This window comes from Lacerta agilis, chromosome 5, assembly GCF_009819535.1.
Source record: "Lacerta agilis isolate rLacAgi1 chromosome 5, rLacAgi1.pri, whole genome shotgun sequence".
NCBI lineage: Eukaryota > Metazoa > Chordata > Lepidosauria > Squamata > Lacertidae > Lacerta > Lacerta agilis.
In genome coordinates, this window is record NC_046316.1 from 22369625 (window position 1) to 22393426 (window position 23802).

General features: G+C 37.8%; 1 protein-coding gene across 9 annotated transcripts in view; it reads right to left on the reverse strand.

Moving 5' to 3' along the window:
* Positions 1 to 23802, reverse strand: part of CCSER2 (coiled-coil serine rich protein 2) — a 47541-nt gene that overhangs the window by 16577 nt on the left and 7162 nt on the right. For 6 of the 9 annotated variants that reach the window (XM_033148834.1, XM_033148831.1, XM_033148832.1 and 3 more), the window contains 8 exons: positions 21283 to 22740; positions 19459 to 19661; positions 10626 to 10716; positions 8813 to 8972; positions 8115 to 8304; positions 4658 to 4741; positions 3396 to 3482; positions 2295 to 2393 (listed from right to left, as the gene is read on the reverse strand). In XM_033148834.1, the coding sequence (XP_033004725.1) occupies positions 2295 to 2393; positions 3396 to 3482; positions 4658 to 4741; positions 8115 to 8304; positions 8813 to 8972; positions 10626 to 10716; positions 19459 to 19661; positions 21283 to 22693 (2325 nt within the window). In that variant the 5' untranslated portion in view covers positions 22694 to 22740. Of the gene's footprint in view, positions 1 to 2294; positions 2394 to 3395; positions 3483 to 4657; positions 4742 to 8114; positions 8305 to 8812; positions 8973 to 9710; positions 9994 to 10625; positions 10717 to 19458; positions 19662 to 21282; positions 22741 to 23802 lie in introns of those variants that run through there. The other 3 variants (XM_033148835.1, XM_033148833.1, XM_033148840.1) reach the window with 2 other exon arrangements.

Genomic DNA, 23802 nt, shown 5'->3' on the forward strand with positions numbered 1-23802 from the left:
TAAAACTATGGTATATTATAGAATTTATTGATGAATTGGTGAGGTTCATTTAAAATGTCCTTCAATGTCCTTCAAAATTATTCAAAGTAGATTAGAATCAGAATGTCAAGAAGAGTCAAATCAGGAGTTCTGAGTTTATAGTTTTGCTTTAACCTAATCAAGTACGAATTCCAACAGGGGTCGGCAAGGTTTACCTCACCTGGGACGGTTCACTCCAGCAGAGATCCCTCCATGGGCCGGATTGTGTGCGCACCCGCGATTTCCGGCGTCTGCGCCGACGTGATTTCCGGCACCACAGAAGTGAATCCCTGCGCTGCGCTGGTTTAGCGCAGCACGTGGGGACTCGCCAAGCGGGCGGCTCAGTTTGAGGGTGGCTCGTGGGCTGGTTAAATGACCCCCGTGGGCCGCTTGTGGCCCAAGGGCCTTAGGTTGCCAACCCCTGGCCTACAAATATACAAAACACGTCAAATCACTATGAACTGAGTATGGTGTTTTTTTGTTATTCGTTTTTCCACATCATGTACTGAAAGATGATTTTTCAGCACAAAACCCTAAAGCTCACTTCTAGTCCACAACAAAGTGTCCACTAACAACTCTTAGATATAGTATAGGAGAGGCTTCTGGGGAAGTTTAATGGAATAATTTACAACTACAGACCGTATAGTACTTCTGAAATCATGTCCTGGTTTGCATAGCATGTTAAACTACTATTTTCCCTACTACTGCCACTGCCACGAAACAAGTCAGAGTTTGGCTTGTGATGACATCTGAACCAGGGTTTGCGTTTGTTTCACTGCCTACAAACTGTAAACAATAAGCAAAGAACAACCTTGCTCCTCTGTTTAGAGAGAAATAGGCCAAGGTTCAGGCATCACAATACAGATGCTGGCTTGTTTCCTGGCAACATACCCACACTTAGCAACAGGAACTTTTCAGTAGTGTGCACTAGTACACTGCATGTTCACATTAAAATATGGGCTTGTTTTTAACCATGGTTTAATGTGCCATGAGAACTAGAGCAGTATAATGCTGTTTCAGGGCAATTCTTTTAGTGCTATTTTGCCTCTAGTTTACTAACGGTTTAGCAGGACAGAGCGACAGGCCTAATTATGCCACAGCCGGGTCCACTGGTCCATTCGTTCATGTCTAGCCATATTATGAAGTCCACACAGGTGCCTGTACCATTTGTAGCACACATTCTGCATACTAGCAACCCATAAACTACATACTGCACTGCTAGGAAATTCCATTAAAAATCAGTGATGTGTAGAGCATGTGACATCATAGAACATTTCATTGCCATTTCAACATAGTCAAAATATATTGCTACAGTTTGCATATTAATTTTTTATTTACCCTAGAAAAGATGTTCAACCATCAGTGTTGAATAAGATGTATAGAATTAGGAAATCCTCTCTTTCCTCCTCAGAAGTATGAAAACACTAACCTCAAATTAGCTAAAAGGGGTAAGGACAGGTGAACCCCAATTTTTCCTCATTCAAATCTAGAACTAGTGCGATTTCTGGATTTCTGCTGGTGTCCAGTGTTATTCTGAAATCTAAAATATTGTCATCTACACCAATACTTCAGATTCCAAAATTGGAAACCGAAGTAAACCCAGGACTAAAATTTGACAGTTATTTAAAAGACAAAGAGGTAACCTTGCCTGGAAAATATGTACTGGTAATAGGTTTCATGAGATTTGAAAATAGTGGGTTATAGCCAACTAAGTTATACTCACAGCAGAACCACTGAAACTAATTGACCCAAGTCACTAATGTCCATTCATTTCAATAGAACAATCCTGAGTAGGACAAATATTGGATACACTACAGTGAATTTAATCCATAAGGATTAGAAATAGACTACAGAACCAATCTAAAATGATTTACTAATATCCAAAATGGTTTTTTGATTTTGGAATGTCTGCAGTTCATATTAAAGTTTAATATGAACTACATTAGCACTATATTGCATTTTGATGGCATTTCTAAAAATGATATTTAGGAATTAAGAAGGACTGGAATCTGAAATCCTACTTGTCTGAAAACCTAAATTTTATTTTTAAGACTCAACACACACACACAAATACACAAAGAACGGTGTGTCTCGGCCACCCAATAAATAACTATGTATAGACAATGTAGCAGATTGCAAAACATCTTTAAAATTATATACAACTAAAAAGAAGAAATTGAAAGAACCTAGGTAACATGGCAAGATTACGAAACCTACTGGATCTAAACCAGGAGCCATCTTACATAAACAACTGTAACTTTTGATCAACTACTCACAGCACTTTTCCTCCAGGAGGTCTGTGTGTATTTGTCAGCATATGTGCACGCAGGCTGTTCAGATATCTTGCTGTCTCCGTCGCAGACACACCTAACAGACTTTATGCATACACAAAAGACAAACGATTTGATGATTATTTATTATGCTTTTTAGTTACTTTACACAAACATCTCAAAATGTCTTACAGATAGTATAATACACTATATAACATTTAGCAAATGAATTAAAACAAAACATGAGGTAGTAAGGCCACAATCCCTCCATACCATTAGTTCAAGGGCTTCCACCTGCAGAACAGGACTTCCTCTACCCATGCACTCCCTGCAAACCCCCCAGATCTCCTCCAGAAGGTTAGGGAGAAACCCATAACTGATGGGGAGGGTAGTAGCAAGGACAGGAAATGAAAGTCCCATCCCATTGTGCAGGTGGGAGTCTTGCACTAAACAGAACAAGTTCATGGGTTACAACCCACTGTCTCCCAGAAATGAACCTAGACTCATATATATCCTGATACTTTTATACACTTAAATTTATCACAGTTATCTGCAATTAACATGAAATATTTCCAAATCATTCACAGCAACTTCAATTGTTTGGAAGGTTTTTCATTTTTATTTTTAAATACCTCCTTCCATTAATAGTTCCCCTGAATGTGTTAATATTGTAATTCAGGCTTTACATTGTAAGAAACATAATCTGCTGCTCTTTAAAGTACAGTTAGATTATGCATGCCAAAGCTCATCACTTGATACAAATTTCTCAATGCAGCAGCATTAAGCGTAAAATAAATTGACAGTGTGATATGTTAAAATGAAGAATGGTGCGGTTTGAACTCCTGTTATTTCAGAATCCTGTGCTCTAAAGTTAACATACACAGCACATGGGCATAATATGTAAGAACACTAAGTTAACATCCTCCTGATCCAGGAATTCCTGTGACTGCTCCAATATACATAAGCAGCTCCTATAAAAGGATTTCCCACTGACTTAAATATTGAAGTTAGTCCCACGCAAGTCAACAGGAAGTGCTGTCACATTGATTTATAGAAATTATGGTAGATATCACATTCTCTGCAGAGTATACTGTATAATATACTCACAAGTCGATGCTCTAGTTGTTTGATTGTTTCATCCTTTTTCTTTAAATCTTCTTTAAGCTGTGTGATCTCATTCAGCAAATCATCAGTCTGGCAAACAAAAAGTGGAGATCTTAATGTTTTCCATGAAGTAGATAAATATAATTCTTATCTGCCCGGGGGGTGGGGGAAGAGAGAAAGTAAAATCTTTATCTAGGAGCAAATTGCTTTTTAAAGTTTAGGCTCTGCATTATTTTCATTACCAAATGTTGAGAATGAAAACGAAAAAACAAAAAACTGCAAATATTAGCCACATTCTGGTATCATAGTTAACAGTGGTGTAGAATGGGGGGCTGAGGGGGCCATCACCCCAGGCACAGTTTTTTGGGGGGTGCGTCACGGCGCTCTGCCGCATCGTGAGCTGCTGTGTCCTCAGCTGCCCTCCAGCTGTAGGATGCAATGAGAAGGATTCAACAGCATATCACACCCTCCCTGTGAGCCCACTGTCACTCACAAAAGCAGCGCTGGGCTCGCAGGACCCAGGGTGATACCTGTTGCTTTGCAACAGCTTGCAGTGCCCCATAAGTGTGCCCCGCTTTACAGCAGTGGGCAGGGGTCACTCTGGCAACATACCCCACCCCACAGCATGCCCTGAACACACCCTGGTGTATGCACGCCCTGGGCACAGGTGGTGAATGCTCCACCACTGGTAGTTAAGCTATGGTTTGAAAGTTCTGGACAATTAAATGGACAACTAACTATAGCTTATTTGGGGGGCAACAAACTACTGGGTGATATCAAACTACACCAAACCTACTGAAATAAATAGACTTAATCTGATTTCTCTGAATCTACTCCAACATTATGTCTGAAGTTAAGATCCTCCCTTAAGTTTGGTTTGTTTGCAATCCTGACCAAGCCTCTTACCAAATACATGTGGCAATAGCAGCTGGAAAACAAAACCTGCTCCCTAGGCCAAGTGTTTCTTAGTGGTGCTTTTCCTGAAACTGTATTCTCTCCTCATTCTGCCTTGCAAAATTGTTCTTTGCTTGCCCAGTTTTTCCATCACAATTCTTATCTCTCAAGACAGTCTGCCGAGTTTGCAGCTGCTTTGCAAAGAAAGAAAAATTTAAAGGGACACCTCTCCTTGTCACACCTATTTATTTATTTAAAGATAATTCTTTAAATAAATAAATAAATAATAGTGCTGACCTACACACTTGAGGTTTTTCCCTTAGCTCCTTCATTCAAAAGGGTCAACTCTGAAATAAGCACGGCTGGTTTACCTTATAAACTGGCTCAGGCTCCTGCAGTTCTGGACTTGAAGGAAGTGAAAATGTGATGTTGTGGAGTGATACATTTTCATCATTCTGCAAGAAGAGAAAGGTTTCCATTTATTTGAGCACCTAAATCCTATAGTATTTGAATGATAAATACTACTAATTCCTGACATTTTGAACAGACCTTGGGAGATCTGGTAGTTTCCAAATGGTTCCATCTTATCAGAATTTTATTTCAAACACAGATTTCCAAAACTAGATATTGAGATCAGCTAATAAATTGTATGCACTGATTTTACTTTTCAATTTGGTTTCTCAGCACTAAGAATCTGTAGGTTCCTGAAATTGTCAAACAATTTATGGTATCCATCTTCAAAGAAACTCCCCCCCTAGCAGTATTCAACTTGTTAAATATTAGGTTTATTATGAAATTGCTTTGAGAGAGGGAGAGAGAGATGAAAGAAAGTGTTTCTTAATGCCTAGACCACACACAATGATTTATTCAAGAATTATAAGGGCTGGAACTTAATTTGTTACTTCTAGTTTGTTTGCTGAATAATTATAAAAAGGTCACATAGCTATGGGATGTTATACCATTCCACTTTCACCAAAACTTTTTTTGGTTCAGGGATTTACAGGAATCTTGCATCCTAGAAGGCTGCTGAACTACAGAAAAGTGAAGCTTATATTTAAACTATTTCCTATGTGTAACTAGGCACACTTTGGTTATATTAGTGCAACAGATTGGGTAAGATTGAGATTGTAAATCTGTGTTTTGGCTGCACCACTAAAGGGGGGGGGGTTCCTCCATTCAAAATATTTCCACCACAAGTGATGTTCACTTCATGAAGTATTCTACAGTTTACTTTTTGAAGTATTCTACTGTTTTCTATTTACAGTGCACCAACTGGTATAAAAAAACAATAAAAATGAATGTTTAAAAAAGGTGTTTGGGGATAGGGCTTGTATCTACATCTTCTCCTTGGCATGCTAGTTTTCTATATACAGGAAGACATTCAATCATGTGAGCACCCCCCACCTGCAGTTTGAAGCGGTATAGTCCAGAGGCAGGATTAAGGCCTAGTTCTCACTGGAGTGCAACAGCAAACTGAATATCACAATTTCCAGCCAGGATCCACACATAATAGGTTGTTACACTATATCCCTAGCTTGATAGGACACATACAGTATAGCACGTTGTTGCATGCAAAAAAGACCTGGTTACATATGGTTACTTTAATTAAAAAAGCCCCCTTTAAAATATTCTGAGTATTTGAAAACAACCTTTTTTCCCAATTTTATTTTCCGTCTACATGGCATATATTGAATTCTTCTTATACTTCCCAGACTAGCTGAAAGATACATAATCACCATCGACTACTTAGTTGCCTTTAAGAACTAAGAATGTTGGGACCTCATCATTAGTGACATCATAACTGTAATAAGCGAAATTTCTCTACAAAGCCAGCACTGCACTGATATGTTAGAAAATGGAAGATTTCAATTAATCATACATTTTATCAGTGTACCATAATTTGTACTAGCAGCACACATTAGACTTGGGGGCACAATGATGTGATGTTTTATTTCACTTTCCCCAAGAAAAAGCAGTTTGAAGAGCAGGTACTGAAAACTGTTCCCTCACTATGTAGTGCTCTTAGACACAGCTGTAATTGAGAGGGAAAGATGCGTAGGAGGAAGCCTATTTTTGTTCCGGCAGGCTTTCCCAGCTGGATAAATGGGTCTTTACCATGAGTGCCCATTTGTTGGGGTTTTAGTATTGTTTTAAATGTATCTGTTGTTTTTGTGTTTTTAATTATCTTACATGTAAATGGCCTTGAGACAGTGGTTTACCAGGTGAGTAACCGAATAATAATAATAATAATAATAATAATAATAATAATACAGCAGACTGGCACTTAAGAGCAGTGCTTTACATACACAAGCACCCTGGAAGCACAGCTCCTAAAGGAAGGAGCGTCCTGCCTTTCCATCCAGGCTGCTCTGTAGCTAACAGCAGTACTCTACTTGCCAGAGGACCTGACTAGAGGGAGGGCAGCTAGAGTGTCCATTACTAGGTAGGGTTTCTTGAAGCTGAAGTCCTTTTGTACTTAGGAAAGTCAGGTGTGTTATTCACAGGTACAAAAATAGAAAGGCTGAGCCAAGACAGTTATGGGCAGGAAAAAGGGATGACGTTTACGGTTATTGTTTTCGCAAAGAACTTCTGAAAAAAGCCTGCCTCTCTCTAACGAGGCTTAGACTAGATATTTGCAAATCCAGTCCAGAACAATTAGGTTAACACTCAATTTAACTTTCACATTTTCAATTACCAGTATTTGACTAAAGCTTTGCATGATCCTATCAATAAAGCTATGTATGCTAGTCTCTCTAACAATCACACCCTTTTCTTTTTCGAAATATAATCAAAAGAAAAACAATCCATATGCATGCGAATTAACACCATAGAAATATGAGCACTACAAATCTGGTTGAGAAGTGTTAGAACAATCACCACCATTATTTCATCTGAAGCAGGTGTAGGGAACCCTTGGCCCTCCAGATGTTGAACTATAACTCCCATCAGCTCCAGAAAACATAGGCAATAGCCAGGGATGATGAGGGTCACAGTTCAGCAACATGTGGAAGCCCAAAGGTTCCTCACATCTAATCTAACCCCTGTAAACAGGTTTATTTCCTCCCCATGACAGAACCACATCACACATTCGGCAAAACATGTACTGTACTTCTGCTCCCTCCTGCATGAAGGGGAACTTACAAAGTGACCTTCAGTGACATAGGGCATTCTAAAAGATTTTGCTTCACTTCCATGGACTTGAGCACAATTACATCATAAACAGTGTTCGAAACTCCCATTGTTCTAGGCTCCTTTGCAACAGGGAATTTCATTAGCACAAGCAGTTTCTGAGCACTGGGCACAGTACTGCGCTTAAAATTTCAGGTTAAATCTGTAGAGTAGAAGAAAAGGAGGAACTTTTCTGCCTCCCCACTTCCAGCTACTCTCTGAAGACTGGAGAAGAGACCCTCTTAAGAATATTAGGGGGGTGGGCAGGGGCAGGGGAAAATGAACATACTATTTTAGCTGCATTTTCAGCTATGTATTCTTGTTATAAAAAGAGTGCACCTAGACATTCAGTTGTTGCGCCCATAACCTACATTTAAGGTGCCATTTAGCTCCTAGATTTCATATCTCAGTTTCTAACACTGATCACAAATGAAGCAATTTAATTCAAATGAAATACAATTGCTTGCTATTTAAAAAAAACAAAAACAAAACACCAAGCCACCCTAGTGTTTTACTTGATAATAAAGACTAGAATCAAAGAAGGGCTAGGTCAGTTGGTATGGTGGCGTGTATGTACACACACTTATTAGCATCAAGTACCGTAACACAAACTAGTGACAAGTGTCCCTTCAATTCCCATGTTGTTAAAAACTTGCTAACCTGATTAAATATTCTTTTCAATTTTAATAACTGAGTTTTCACAGATGTGCAGTCTTGAACCATATGCCGAAGGGTCATTTCATCCAGCATCACAGTGTTTGGCGGCAAACTTCTCAGAGGTGGGTACAAGCTTGGTGCTCCATATCCCTCAAGGTGACCGACAGGAGTAGAGTCAAAATAGTTGCAGCTCCTGAAAAGTGTTTTAGAAATGTTTTAATAGACAATCCTATGATGTACTACAGTAAGAGACACATTCTGAAATCTTTAATACCAATCAAGTATTACTACAGCTATAACTCCATCCTTAAATCAATCAATTATGCATAGGGCTCAAATAAAAAAGAAAAAAGGATACTTTGTTTTTCAACAGCACATGTATATGCAATAAAAAGTAGCCTTTTCTATTATATAAACTGTAGACTACAAGCACTAAGCATTTTCAGTCGGCTTTAACCCAATGATTTCTGTTATCTCCTTAAACACCCTTTGCCAAAAAGTTGTACATATTTACAGCCCCACCACATGTGAACATAATCCCCCGTTTTCTCGCACCCCCTCCAACATACACCAAATAATCCTTGTTTATTTGATTTAATCTGACTGGTGTTAAACACCATCTCCAAATATAGATAGATAGATATAGATATAGATAGTTTTAACCAAAAAAAAAAAAAAAGAGTGAGAAGTAAGGGCCTTACCTGTTCAGATCGTTTCTACTATGGGAACAATGGTCAGTATGACCAAGATGATAATGGTCTTGGGCATTCCATCGCTGTGGTGTCCTCTTCCACAACCCCTCCTTCTGCTGTCGAATATTTCTTTCTGGCCGCTCATAACGATTCATATTTTCACAATCCACTGTATAGGTAATAGAAACTATTTCAATATTCATCTAAATAGAAATATGATCACCCAGAAATGCAAAGTGGCTGCCAGATATAACTCATTAGTGATTTACAATGATGTACGGAAATAAGTACAGGAACTGATGTACAATAAATTTGTGTTATCAACTGCTACTGCTGCTAATTTGGTGCTTTTAATTATTTGTATAAAACTGTGATGAGGCTTTAATTACTGTTGTTTATCAGTTCAAGAGCAAAAGGCAGGATACACACGTTTTAAAGAAGTGCATCCACACAGTCAAATTACTACTTCAGTTAAGAAACTTATTGCTTCAATCACAAAAGACAAGAAGTCATCAAAACTTAAACTGATGCTGACAGAATTCAGCAGTATTTTTTGTTGTAATGAATAATTCCCTTGCCATCAGAATCCTAAGATTTAAGAGCAACCTTTAAAAGCAACAGAAACAGCATTTCATTTTATGGCAAGATAGATATATGAATGTTTAAACAGAAAGCTTTTTTAAATACAAAAAAGTTTTAACATATACATTCTATCATATATAATGAAAATGAGATTTCAGAGATCTCTCAGTTTGCACGAGCAACAACAACAACAGATTAGTTAGTGAAAGCTGTGGCTGGCAGCTACTTACAAGCTATTAAAAGCCAAGTAAAAAAAATAAAAATAAAAATAAAAATACTGCCAGGAAGGAAAAGTTTCAAGAAATCCTTTAGGCTTTCTACTTACCGAGACACTTTCTCCTCACATTGTCAGGCCTCAACTACGAGAAGCTTTTCATAAAACTGAGCAGTCTTATTCTACTGCCTACTCAGACATAGTTTTGCATAAGACCGTGGTAAACAGGCCTTCCTTCCTGCTCATTCCCTGCTTGCGTATTGTTGGGAAATGAGCCCAATTTGACCCTGTGATTTAGAACTACCGCCTTGCTCACTGAGAACATACTTGCTGCACTAGAACGGTTGCTATAAATAGAGCGCAAGTTCCCTCACAGACTCCAAAATGTAACAAGTAAAATACAGCCCTATGAACTATTCTAACAAACTTATTTAATAAACTTTTTATGAAGAATCTAACAAGTATAAAAGTAAGGTCTATTTAAACATTCAACACAACTGTATATTAAAAGCTACTCTTCAACAAATATTAGAACTCTGTCTACATGTAACAGCTTTCACAACTTAACCTTAAGACAGCCAAAAGTATTTGTATAAAATACTTTTATACTCTGGCTGAGCTTTTACACAAAAAAGCATGTGATTACTTAACAAAATCTCTTATTACCAGTATATGCATTTCAAAACACATCAAGAATTCTCCTTAAAAGTACTTTGAAAGCTGAAAGCTATGACACTAAGTAAAATTAGTACTCATAAACTGTTTGAAAAAGGTTTTAAGGAAATGCTGTTTTCAGAACAGGATGCTTTAGAAGCTGTATTACAGTAGTAGGAGCAGCAATTTCCCCTGAATAAAGACATGAAGCTGAACACAGGGGCTCTGTGTTGCTGTGGATGTTTCCCAAGTTCAGGAAATGACAGTAGTAGTTGGCAAGGAAAGAGACAAAGAGAAATGGGCAACCAAAGTAGCCAGAGGAAGGGAAGTTGCAATAAAGCATTTAAGACATATTCAAATTATTTCACTAACCATTATCACAGGGTGCATCTTCAGGTAAGTCAACATCGAGCATAAGATCATCATCTTCAAGATCGCATGAATCAAGATTATTCAAAATATCCTACAAGAAAATAAAAAATACCTGCTACAAGATGTGCACGTTTGTGTCTGTCTCTCCAGTTTAAATTTAACTATGTGTCTTTTGAAATAAACATTTCATTGACTCTCCAACTGTCTCACACATCAGAACACCAAAGTGAAATTACCATGCTCCAAGCCAAGGTGTATCATCTTTTCAAGCTCCTGGAAGTACCAGGAGAGCTAGCTTCCCTTCCCTTTCTTATAATACAATAGTTTTATGGTGCTGTATCTTCCACATAAAAAATAGACAGGTTTAGAAACCAAGGCGTAGAAAGGAACCAGAGCAGATATTAGACCTGCCTGCCTGAACAGCTGCAATGCTGGTCACGCAGAGGGACAGAATAATCATTCCAATGGCTACAGCAGATCCATCTACAGATGTAAATTGCCAGATGCAGAGGGTAAGGGAAACTTCAGGGATAGCTAGGCCAGCTAAAAGTGAGCAATCCCACAGGCCACTTTACTAGGTGGGTACAGCTCTCCACCTGTCAGTCATTTGGCCATGCCATAGTGTCAAGCTTAGTGATATCCTGCACGCAAATAAATGAAGGACTGGCAGACAAGGTTTTGTTCTCCCCCCATTGCCTTACAACCATTACCTGAAACAAGTCAGAAAGTTACACAAAAGTAAGGCTTGACTAGCAAACCCAAAAGTGATATTATCTCCTCAAAAAGGAGGGGGGCAACTAGAATGATTTTGATATATAGAATTTTATGTTGTTATGTTTTGAGCTATCAGACTCAGAACATCACACAATTTAACTCCTACCCAGGTAACACAATTAGCACAATGTAACAGCATTCATACCTTTAAGAATGAAAAAAGGAAGATGATTAAGTGTAAAAATGCTCCACAACTTAGGCTTACTATTGCAGCTACCATAAAAACCATGTGGTAAGTCAGGGAGTCCTTCTAACCTTAATCAACTAGCTGTCCAATCAGGAAGCAGCAACCACTGACATTGCCTTAACATCTCCAGTCTCCCTGAAGCCAACTAAACAATCACATAGGTCAGTATGCCTGTTGTCATGGTGACAAAGAAGTGCTATTAGCATTTGAAGCCACCATCCCTCCATCATCCTATTGACTCAGACAAGCAAGCAAAAAACAAACAAAAACATCCATGAAGGATTTGCTGAAGTAAATATTAGAGAATAATTTATTTGGACAAAAAAAAGTCTCTTCCAATTTAACAAATTTAATTCATTTAGACAACACAAAAACCAAAAATTAGGGAGATTTAGCACACATTTGCTCTCCATGGTAGCTATGCACGTGCCAGATATTAGGTGTAAGACAGCTAGCCTATACAAATGTGAAGGCAATAACTAACCACAATAATAATTCATCTGTAATAACAAGCATTCATATTGCTTGTAATGCTGTTATCAAAAATATTAGCACATGCTCCTTTTTTAAACAAATTAAAAGAACTCATTAGATTTCTATCCTCTGCACTAGAATGTGATTCCATTTCTTCAAGAAACAATTTATTCTCCCCACCCATCCTAAAAGAATGAGTGCATGAAGTTCAAAAAAAATTATACATGTTTAGAACATACGGATAAAAGGGTATGTCTCTAGCACACATGTAATTAAAATTAAAGGGATGCTTTTGCAAAACTTCCCTAGTTCTTTTCAAAAACACTTGTGAAGGAGAACTTTCCACTGGCTTCTGCCCACAGAATGTATACTGAAACCTCAACCTCCATCTCTACATTTTTATACTAGTTCTGCATGGAGTGTGTGAACTGGGATGGTTTCTATCAATATGGTTACTTTTCACTAGCTTGTAAGATTTAAACATATAGGTCAGTGCCAACTGCAGCAGTATTATTCATTCTCCGGGTTCTCTTCTACTTTGATTCCTCCCACATTTCTCTTTATAGGCTCATATTTGCTCAGCGTGGCAGGGCGTGCCTTCTACAACCCTCTATTTTATTTTGTTGCCAAAGGCAATCACCAAGCTTTGCTAAGTTTGGAAACAAAATGCAGACAATGCAGTTTTGGTTTTGAACAGCAACAAACCAACACCATTACAGTGGTACCTTGGGTTACATACGCTTCAGGTTACAAACTCCACTAACCCAGAAATAACGCTTCAGGTTAAGAACTTTGCTTCAGAATAAGAACAGAAATTGTGCTCTGGCGGCGCAGTGGCAGCAGGAGGCCCCATTAGCTAAAGTGGTGCTTCAGGTTAAGAACAGTTTCAGGTTAAGAACGGACCTCCAGAACGAATTAAGTACTTAACCTGAGGTACCATTGTACTCTGAATCTGGGAAGCAGTCCCACATTCAACATGAAAATATAGATAATCTAGAGAAGGTTAAACAACGTTCGTTAGCAGTTCTCAAGGTTTCCGAGTAATATAATCAAGCTCTTTAAAACCAAATTTGAGAATGAATGCATACATACTACATACTAGAGATTTAAAAGAAAGAAAAAGGAGGACAGCTATCCAGTGTATAACGTCTATGAGAAGAATGGAAAACAACACTTACAATGCTGTCTTTGTTTTACATGTTATATAATATCTAAGGCCCAAATTTAATGAACAGACTGAGATGACAAATATACTTATAGATGATCTTTTTTTAAAAAAAGCATTAGCATTACTGACATAAAATGCACATTTACTACCACTACTAAGGGATATACTTAGTTCATAGCACACCCATTTCCTGAAATACACAAAAATATACCAGGAATACAACTATACTGTAGTTTGATAACATCCTGTAAGGTAGGGACAGACAGACTTTAGTTCTTGCTTGGTATTTTCTTCAAAAACAACAATAAACAGACTAGAATTGCTATGGTTCAAAGATGCATCTTATGTTATGAAACAAGAGACCTCAAGTATGCCCTCTCAGCAGTTAAGGCAAAACTAATCTGTGTTATGTGGTACAGTCATACCTCTTGTTACGAATGCTTCAGGATGCCTACAACACGGGTCACGAATGCACCGAACCTGGAAATAACGGAATGCGTTACTTCCGGGTTCGGCGGTTCACGCATGTGCAGACGCGTCAAATGACGCCACACGCATGCGCAGAAACGCAGAATCACGCTGTGCACATGCACAGACGCGGCACTTCAGGTTATGCACATCACGGGTTACGAACAAAGTTCCAGAACGGATCCCATTCATAACCAGAGGCACCACTGTACTGTGTACCCTTTCCTTGCTGGTGGGTAAAATCAATGCCTACATAGTCCAACATTCTTCAGAAAAATCCCAGCTGCCAGTAGGTGTTAGGACCTAATTGTTAGGTGGTCAAGCAGAAATTGCCCAGCAGTCTACCAGTAGCACAAAATCTACTCTTTCTTCCCCAACAGAAACCTTAACCCCCAAACACCGTACTTAATTTAATACTTGTCTCTTCAAACAACTTTCAGGAAACCTATAGCACATATGTATATATATATGTGTGTGTGTGTGTGTGTGTGTGTATATATATATACACTCACACACTAGATACGTAGGGTGGAGTTCAATATAGTGGACTCAGCTAGACTGGTAAAGAAAAAGCGATTTTTATGTGTTGTATGTGGGATATAACATGGTGCCACCGGATGGCAATGTAGTGTCCCGTTTTTCTCTACCTGTTTTCCCTGTTTAAATTTACGCTTTAAACTGAAACACTTTGATGTGTCTAGATCCAGCCAATGTTAAGGGGGGTATGTAAGAGCAAAATGAACTCCGCTTGTACAACAGGACTCCCCACCTCCACCCCTTGTGTAACCCCACACCAGCTAAATGGGGGGGGGGTTGCAGAAGAGTTTTGGGAGTGTGAGGAGCGCACAGAGAGAGGGGAGAAAGTCCCAATGCATTAGCAAACCTTGCTCCACCTATCCAAAACCTTAGTTGAATTGAACCCAGAAAGCTGGGAACAGAAACATGAACATGATCTAGTTTAGGACATCAGCAAAACCAAAACTTGCTTCACAGCAAGATCACAGAAAGGAAATATTAAATTTTAAGTTCCTTTGAGCAGCTTTTAAAAAATATTAATATTATCAATACATTTGCTTATGCAAAGTCTAGCAGCTTATTACAAAACACTTAATCTGCTAATATAGAAGTATTAAAATTTGCATTATGGGAAGTATTCTCTATTTCTAAATTAAATGGAAAACAAAGGTACTGAAAATGCAATTTGTTATATACAATGGGAGCAAAATATGCAGAGCAAATATTTAAATATGTAAATTCACAAAGTCCAGCAAAGAACACATAGTAAATTTACATGATTAAATTTCATGGTATGAAAAGCAAAATTAAATTAGTGAAGTCCTTGCAGTGGGCTGGCAGGGCAGAACTGTTATAAATAAATAAATGACACACTAAAAATAGTGCAATAGCTCCAAATAGCCACTATCACCAGATATAAAATATAGGCAGTGTCATTTAAGTGGAACTAACACCATACTAATGATACGTTGTACCTGGTAAGTTTTTCAGTATTTTACTCATTGGAAAGCTATGGCAAGCATGCTAACTTCTGTGCAAATAATTATGATACGTATGGCAGACACTTTCACTATGGCAAATGAAAGTAGATACAACTGCTGATATTTGCATTTAATACTGTATTTTTATATTCAATTACATAAAGAATAAAGGAGGCACCATGAAAGCTGTCCACCAGACATGATTTGAAGGATTTTTAAACCATCACATTATGCTCTTATACTGCCATCTAGCCTCCATTCATGAAATTACCAAGAAGAGCACTAGATATTCAGCACCACAGAGAATTCAACCAACTTTACAAAGAGAGTTAAGATTATATGTTTATTTTTAAGGGATTCTTCAAATGGAGAGAGCTACTATCTCATAAAATGACTAATGTACTCTAAAACAGCTATCACCATTACAAAATTTGCACAATATCCTTGTTGACAAGCTAGTAAAATATGGGTTAGATGATACAAGTCTTGGGTAGATCCACAGCTGGTTGAACAACTGTACCCAGTTGGTGCTCATTAATGACTTGGTCAAGCTCAAGGAAGGCTTTCATTGGAATGGCATAGGGCTCTGCCTTAGGCCCTATGCTGTTCAACATTTTTACAAATGACTTGGTCAAAGTAGAGGGGAAGCTTATCAAACATGCAGCTTGCATTTAGCTTGGTTGGAACACTGGATCCAAACCAATATGATAAAATTCAGCAGAGATAAAAATAAAATCCTGCATTTAGGTACCAAGAATCAAATACACAAATATAGGAAGGGAATAAACCTAGCTTTGCAGCAGTACTTTGAAAATATTTGTCTAAATTAGTCACAAGATAAAGCTAGCAGTTCAAAGAGGTTGGTAAAATAACAAATGCAATCACCGTCAACATTGACAGAAACACACTATTCTCTGCTAAGCAGACCAGATGTGAAGTACTATGCTCAGCTCTGGACACTGCCTTTTAAGGAGAACACTGACAATCTGCAGCATGTCCAGAGGAAGGTGACCAGGATGGTGAAGAATCTAGAAACTAAATCACATGAGGAACAGCTGGATATGTTTAGCTGGCAGAAACAGGATGGTGATATTGTCATGCAGAAAGTAGAGCAGGCTAGCTCTCGGTTACTCTCTAGGACAAGACTAGAACTAACATGTGGAAATGGAAACCAGATTTCAGCTAAATAATGTAAAAAGAGCCTTGCTTGATCAGGCTGAAGGCCCATCTAGTCCAGCATCCTGTTCTCCTAGTGGCCAAACTATTGCCTTTGGGGAGCTGGCAAGCGGCACCAGAGTGTAAACAGGACCATTAGAGAAACTTCCTAACAATAAGAGCTGTTTGACAATGTAAGAGCCTACTTTAATGAAGATATTTAAGCAAAGGCTGGACAACCGTCTATCAGGGTGCAAGAGATTGGACTAAATGATCCATTCCAAATCTATTATTAAATGCCTGCATTTTTTCATACACCTTAACACATTTTGATTGCAGATATTTACAAGCATCAGACAACTAAGCACAGCTTCAGGTAACATTACATAGGCTATTGCTTCTTACATGAAATTTCAAACTCAAACTGTCACCCCTTCCAAACCCATTTATATTTCATACTATGAACAAGAGTCAGTCATTGTGGTTTTACTACAAAAATCTACAGGTTTCACGAAAAGAAAAAGATACGCTCTCGAAGGAGATAAATACTTAAGCAACAGATTTATTCTCTTTGATCTCTACAACAGGGAGTTTCAGCTGAACAAGAGCTCTAGGAATTTTACTCAGCCTTACAGAAATGCAGTTGTGGTTAGCCAAATAAAGACCTCCTGTTGCCTGGGAAACCAAACTAATCTTGCTAGACTTGAGAATTTCAATATATACTTTCAAAGTGAAATATATTTTAGGCATAATGACTATCAAACAAATCTTGGAGGTACATTTATCTGAATTTCTCTCCTGCCTGATCTTCAGAGTTCAGAGCAGGTTACACATATATTTATAGTACTAAAAATATAAAGATGATTTCAGATTTCTTTAAGTAAAGAGACAGACTCTTAGAAAAGAAAAAGTGAAAGCACTGCTAAAAGGACAGGGAGATTTATAGAGAAAATTAATTTCTTTTTGTCTGTCTTCAAGTACAGAATATTTTCCCCTACAACATTATATTTGAAAGATCTTTATCCAGAATTTGTCCCTCTGAAAAAAATCAAAAGAATTTATACAGGCAACACATCTTGCAGTCTTTATAAGTAATCTAAATCAGAGTTTAACAATGTGGCTTAGTGAAATGAATTATATTAAAGTTGCAAGATATTTTTCACTTTTCTCCAGGTATCATCATTGCCAGTTTTGTTTTAAATATTTTCTTTGATGATTAGCCAAAGGCAGCTACAACGCAGCCCATCTGCAACTTCAAGCAGACCATTCAATTGCAGCTAGAAGCTCTCCTGTGGTAAGAGGAAACAAGCACAGTGCCTTATGCAGCAGCTGAAACCACAGAATACAAGGAGATAACCACTAAAAAGCAAATGCAGGAAGCAATTGGAAGTTGTGCAATTTTTCACAGTTGGATCTCAGAACCCTGCTTTAGAAGAGCTATTCACAGTTGCATTTACTTTTACACTAAATTACAATTCTCGACCTAGGAAATCCAAATTCAGCACACTATATAAGTTATACAAACTGAACAAAAGCACATTTTCTAGATTATGTAAAGCCATTCTGCTCTCCAGACAATGCCCACCTCCAGGCATGGGAAATTTTAGCCATTTCTTCAGCTTCTGATATATCAGCTGGCATTGCCCACAAACATTTCAGCATATTTAATTTCAGCAAGTTTAACTTCACTGCACACAGGTGGTATAGTGACAATTAAGGTTTATTATTATTATTACTATTATTATTATTATTATGATATCATTGCAGCAATAAGGGCTAGAATTTTGAGAAGTTTATTTAAAAAGTTTATTCTTCCTAAATTCTAAACCCAATACCACATTCTACCTATCCCAACAACAGAAGCAACTGCTACTGTGGGAAGTGTTTCTTAATGGAAATAATTCTACAGTACCTGTTCTAACCAAAAGCTTATATTTCTGTTTCATTTTCACGTAATTGAGGACACTAGTTGAAGAATGTTAAATGCAGACAACCATTCACAAAGATACAAAATATCCTCTGCATCATATATGACTTTGCTACATTTATGAGTACATACTTCAGGTGACTAAACTACCTTGAGGCTACCAGGGAAAAAGATGGGGTATAAATACATAGTAGTAATAATAATGAAAACCTGCAGCTCTGATTCCAACTATTTCCAATCTATAATTCCAGATTTTAAATTAACACACTACTGTTCTATTGGTTATCACTTTAAAAACTGAATTTCAGCAAGGTAAGGCTGCAATTTACATGGGGGTTACATTCCAGGGATTGTGCCTAAAGCCAAAATTCCATGTAGTTAAAACATTGGGTTCAATGGAGGGTGGGATTATCAAAGTCATTTTTCCAGTAACCCCAACCCCCGTAAAAAAAATGTCACACCCATAAAGCTGAATGCACATTTGTTAAAAGCACACAAGTTCCAGGCTTACTGTATCAAATTGCAAGCAGGAACTTGTTTCTACATCATTTCATGATTTAAATCAGATAGTCAGCAAATGGTCTCATTTCACCTGAATCAGAATTGTGTTGCCTATTTACAAAGGATGCCATACTCCCTTTAAGTTAAACTCTAATTAAATAAACACAAGCATTTTACCTCTTGTGTCACTGGGTGACTAAACAAGCCAAAGCTTGGTTCGTCATGTGCAAACCCAAACTAAGAGCAGAAACCAAGGTCTGTCAAATCAGCACAAGCTCAGGTTGTGCATAATGTCAAACTACGAACAGGGGAGCAACAAAGCATTCATCTTTGTTAAAGCAGTCTTATTTTAAGACTATAAATTTAAGGTTGCAGGTGAACTAGGCTACCGTGAGCCTTGCAGAAAGTTACCATAACTGCTTTTGAATACAGTGGTACCTCGGGTTACATACGCTTCAGGTTACATACTCCGCTAACCCAGAAATAAAACTTCAGGTTAAGAACTTTGCTTCAGGATAAGAACAGAAATCATGCTCTGGCGGCGCAGCAGGAGGTCCCATTAGCTAAAGTGGCGCTTCAGGTTAAGAACAGTTTCAGGTTAAGAACATACCTCCGGAACGAATAAATATGTAATCAGAGGTACCACTGTACTATCCCAATAATAATAAACAAGTTATGCTTACTATACTATTCATTTCTGAAGAATCGTAACTTCCACATGGATGGACACTTCCAATGGGCTCCAACCCTTCTTCATCCCACATATAAGTTCCATCGGAGCTATCAGATGGAGAAAGCTCAAAGGAAGAGCCAGCTCTGTAGTCCATATCAGAGGAAATCACATTGCTCCCAGCAGGATGTTTTGCACTTTCACTCTTGTCATCTACTATTTAAATAAAAGCAAAAGCAAGAAGTTAACACTATACACAAGCTCTCAAAATTTGCAATTTGCAATTTACATGCAGTTATCAAGAGTCCCCCCAGTTTCTCTCTCTGTACTATTTCTAAAAAGTAAATATTCTAATGCAAATAGTAAAGCAGGTTGGCCAGCAATGTTACAAACATATTCAAGAATGGCAAGCTCACAATACTTTGTAACTTAGCTAAGCTACACAGTTCTTTCCTGTTGTTGTTGTTGTTGCTGTTGTTGTTGTTAATAATTACTATTTTTATTTTTATTAACCTTCACCCCAATATTTCAGGATGGGTTATAACAATTAAAATACAATATTAACATTGGATGCTGAGAAAGTGGACCTATTCATGAGTTCCAGTAAGAAATGGCAGATTAGCAAATACTGTTCTGTTGTTCAGAACCTCCTCCCAAACTAGATGGAACCTCATGTTGCGAACATTTTATATGTTCCACTGGAGTAAGCAGAAGTCAATTGTCCTCCCTTTTCAAATTTCAGATGCAACCAAGGAGAAGAAACAGGACTCTGTCCTTGAATCTTGACCCTTGTGTTGTTGGAATAAAGATACAGATTACCTCTTATATTCTGATCACAACTACAAGCATTCCGTCTGTCAACACTTTCTAAGAAATTGTTCAATTTATAAAACAAACATACCAAAACCTACTGATATTAATTTACTTCTATGTGTACATGCTTAGGATCACAGCTCAACTTATAGTTTGACAGTGTTTTATAGTATAAACTATTTTTCTTTTGGTGCAAAACATGGCTAAGAGAACATGAGGCAAGACTTTAACTTTCTAAAATTAGCCCTTCCAGAACAGACATAACTGATAAAGGGTGGTATATAAATCAAATTAATAAATAATAACAATGATGGCTTGCCATAGTTTCTTCTGCCATCAATGTTAGACTATCACACCTGAAGTGCTTCTTATAAAGTACTGAGTACTATGTCGCAGCTTAAACCACTAATAAACTCCATAGAGGTTTATAGGTACAAGTTAGTCATTTACTTTTAACTCTTCCATCAAATTAAAGAGGACTTTAATGGTCAACTATGGTCAAATTTGGCTAGATCAGGCACATTATTTTAACACAGAATTTGCATCTCCCCACTGCCCACTAGCATGATGGCACTAAAAATCCAGGAAGATGAACAGCAATCAATGGTAGAACAGCTTCATCGTTACCTTGTTTGAGGAGACATACAAATTAGCTTCTTGGTGGTACCATTAGGACAATTAAAAATAGTTTTGTAATAGAGCCAAGTTTCTTAGTGCCACTGTATATAGAACTAGTTAATAATGTGTTTGTGGACAAAACACATTGGGGAAAACATCCTCCAGAACACTTAAGAAATAACTTGTTTTTTCCTCTAAAACTGGCTGTGCATGTATCCTACTCTTTAAACACACGTAGAAAAGCTAATAAAATTTTGAAAAATTAATAAAACCTATTGGTAGACTTATTCACATATTTGTTATTTAACCAAAATTTTTAATACACACTATTAGGTGACAAAATAGTAGTGGCAATACTGTAAGAGCTTAGGTTCCCATTTTCAAAGAAAAAACATAACATATTTACCAGACACACGTATATTCAGCCATTCATCAGAATTACAGTTGGATATTTCACTTTTCTTAAGAGACAAAATCTGATCTAGCGGTATTCCATTGCCATGCTCCAGCTCTTGAACAGAAACTACTTCTTCCTGAATTGTTATTGGTCGGTTGGGATCTTCTAGATCTATGAAGTCATCACTAAAGTCTTCGCTCAGATCATTTTTCTCAGAAGAGGACAAGGAAGATATAGATATTTCATCAACATCGCCATCCATGCTAATAATTTTATCTACATTATTATGTACAGTTTCTCCATCTTCAGTTCTTTCACTGTTTTGCATTCCTTTTGCACCAACTCCTCCACTGTTATTTGTTGAAATCAAGTCCTCCTCTGTGCAGTTTTCGGTATCTTTACTTGTGCTGCCATCCACAGGTATCTTTCTCCCCAAATGTTGGTTGCTAGGCTTCAATAAAGATGGACGGGCTGTTCTAAATCTGAGAGAAGGTGCATCCCCAGAGCCATTGGATAGTGGTTGTTTTTTCAAACCAGGGGGAGCTAAAGCAGCATATGATCTAGAAAACCCATATCTTAATGGTTCGTTGCCATTGGGCATATCCATCTGCCGTGCACTTCTTGACAATAGATTTGACCTCTGAGATGCTCTAATAGTTAAGTGTTGGTTTTGATAAGGCCTTGTAAGATCCACAGCTCTGTTAAAAGAGTGTGACCTGGTTAGGGTTGCAGGGGGCAAGATAGAGCTTTGAATGGAATGTGAAAAGCTTTGTGACCTAACCATTTTTTCACAAGAAGATTTATCATTGTCAGTCAATTTTGCCAAACTCTCCCCTGAGCTGCTCCTGGTGGCAGTAGAATTACCTCTATTCCTCTGCAAGCCTATAGTTGAACGGCTCCCACAAATTCCATTCAAGTGTGATTTTGGAGCATGAAGTCCAGAAAATGAAGCTCTGCCTAACAAGGAACTTTTAGTGTACTTAGCAGAACTGGCCAGCCCAGGCAAAGCCTTTTGGTTTAATTCTTCGGTAGGTGACACAAACATGCTGTTTTGCTTAGCTAGTTTTGACAAGGTGTTGCTTGAACCCACCCTGAGCACTTCTTTATCAACTGCTACTTCAGACTGAGGGCACTTTTCAGAATCTGTCAGCCTTTCATTGGAATTATGACTAGAGTCAGATTCACTGCTGACCTGATCACCCAGTTGGTATTTATTTGATTTTCGCCAGTTAAAAGAGAAGGAAGACATACGAATAGTGCCATTGTGCTTGCCAAACTTTTTGTCCATGCTCCGAGTACTCCCTGATAAATTAACAGCTGTCCCATTTGGGATGGTCTGTAGCATATTTCCAGCAGGTTTTGTTCCATACTTTGGTAACCTGGAAACCAATGATCTCCTGATATGACTTTTCTCTTCCATTAGCTATAGTCCTTCCATGAGATATTGTCCTTTAACATTACTAGACTCTAGAAAGAGAAGGAAAGAGAATAAGATGAAAATGTTAACTTCACAACCTTGATTATAGAGTGTACACAGTTTATTATATAAATCTAATCTGACATCCTTAAGGGAGCAACTATCTGATTACTGAAACAACTCAAATACATTTACAATGAATAGAATCTGCTTACACAAGAACAAGTATTTCAGAAAGAGACCCAAGTAAATCTGCCAAATGCGATTTTACCAGTTATGCTAGAAAAGGGGAGAAGAAAGATGTAGGAACTAGTTCATGGTTATAGTAAAGTTGGCAAAGGGTGATGATCTGGGGATAAATCTGAAATAAACATGGGAGGTTTCATCAAAATGCATCATATATCCAACTTCTTCAGAAGCCATCCTGTGGTCTGCTGCCAATACAAATCATTGACCAAGGAAACTTTCCAAATGTCACCTCAAAGCCCTTTGAATATCAAGTGTTGTCACTAAGTAAGCAATGCTATCTGCTCAGGAGTCCACACTGATGCATGTAGTTATCTCAAGATTTTTTACTTCCAATAACTCCACAGCAACAGTTACAATTTATCCACACAATATCTAAACTGTTGAGAGCACAGGCGGAAAGATAGAAACACTTTCATTAAACGGAAGCCAAACATTGCGCAGGATGAGCAATTGCATTTGAAAAAGAATAAAGGCATTCTTGTGAATACAAGCCCAGAACATAATGTATGAGGTGGCAACACTGATCTAATCTACCAATATTCTTGTAAAGTATTAATTCCATATATTGAAAATGGCTTGAAACTGTGGCACCCACCTGTGGAATGGCCTCCCATCAGATGTCAATTCAATTCAATTTATTTATTGCATTAGCCCTATGGCCATAGCACATCATCAGATGTCAAGGAGATGGGTAATAACCTTCATGAGACATCTGAAGGCAGCCCTGGTTAGGGAATCTTTTAAGGTTTAATGTTTTTACTGTGTACACAAATGGGTAAAATACTATTGGTATTCAGTGAGCATGTCATGAGAGGCTTGGGTACCATACTTGATAAGTTTTTAACTACTGTTTGTAACTGCAA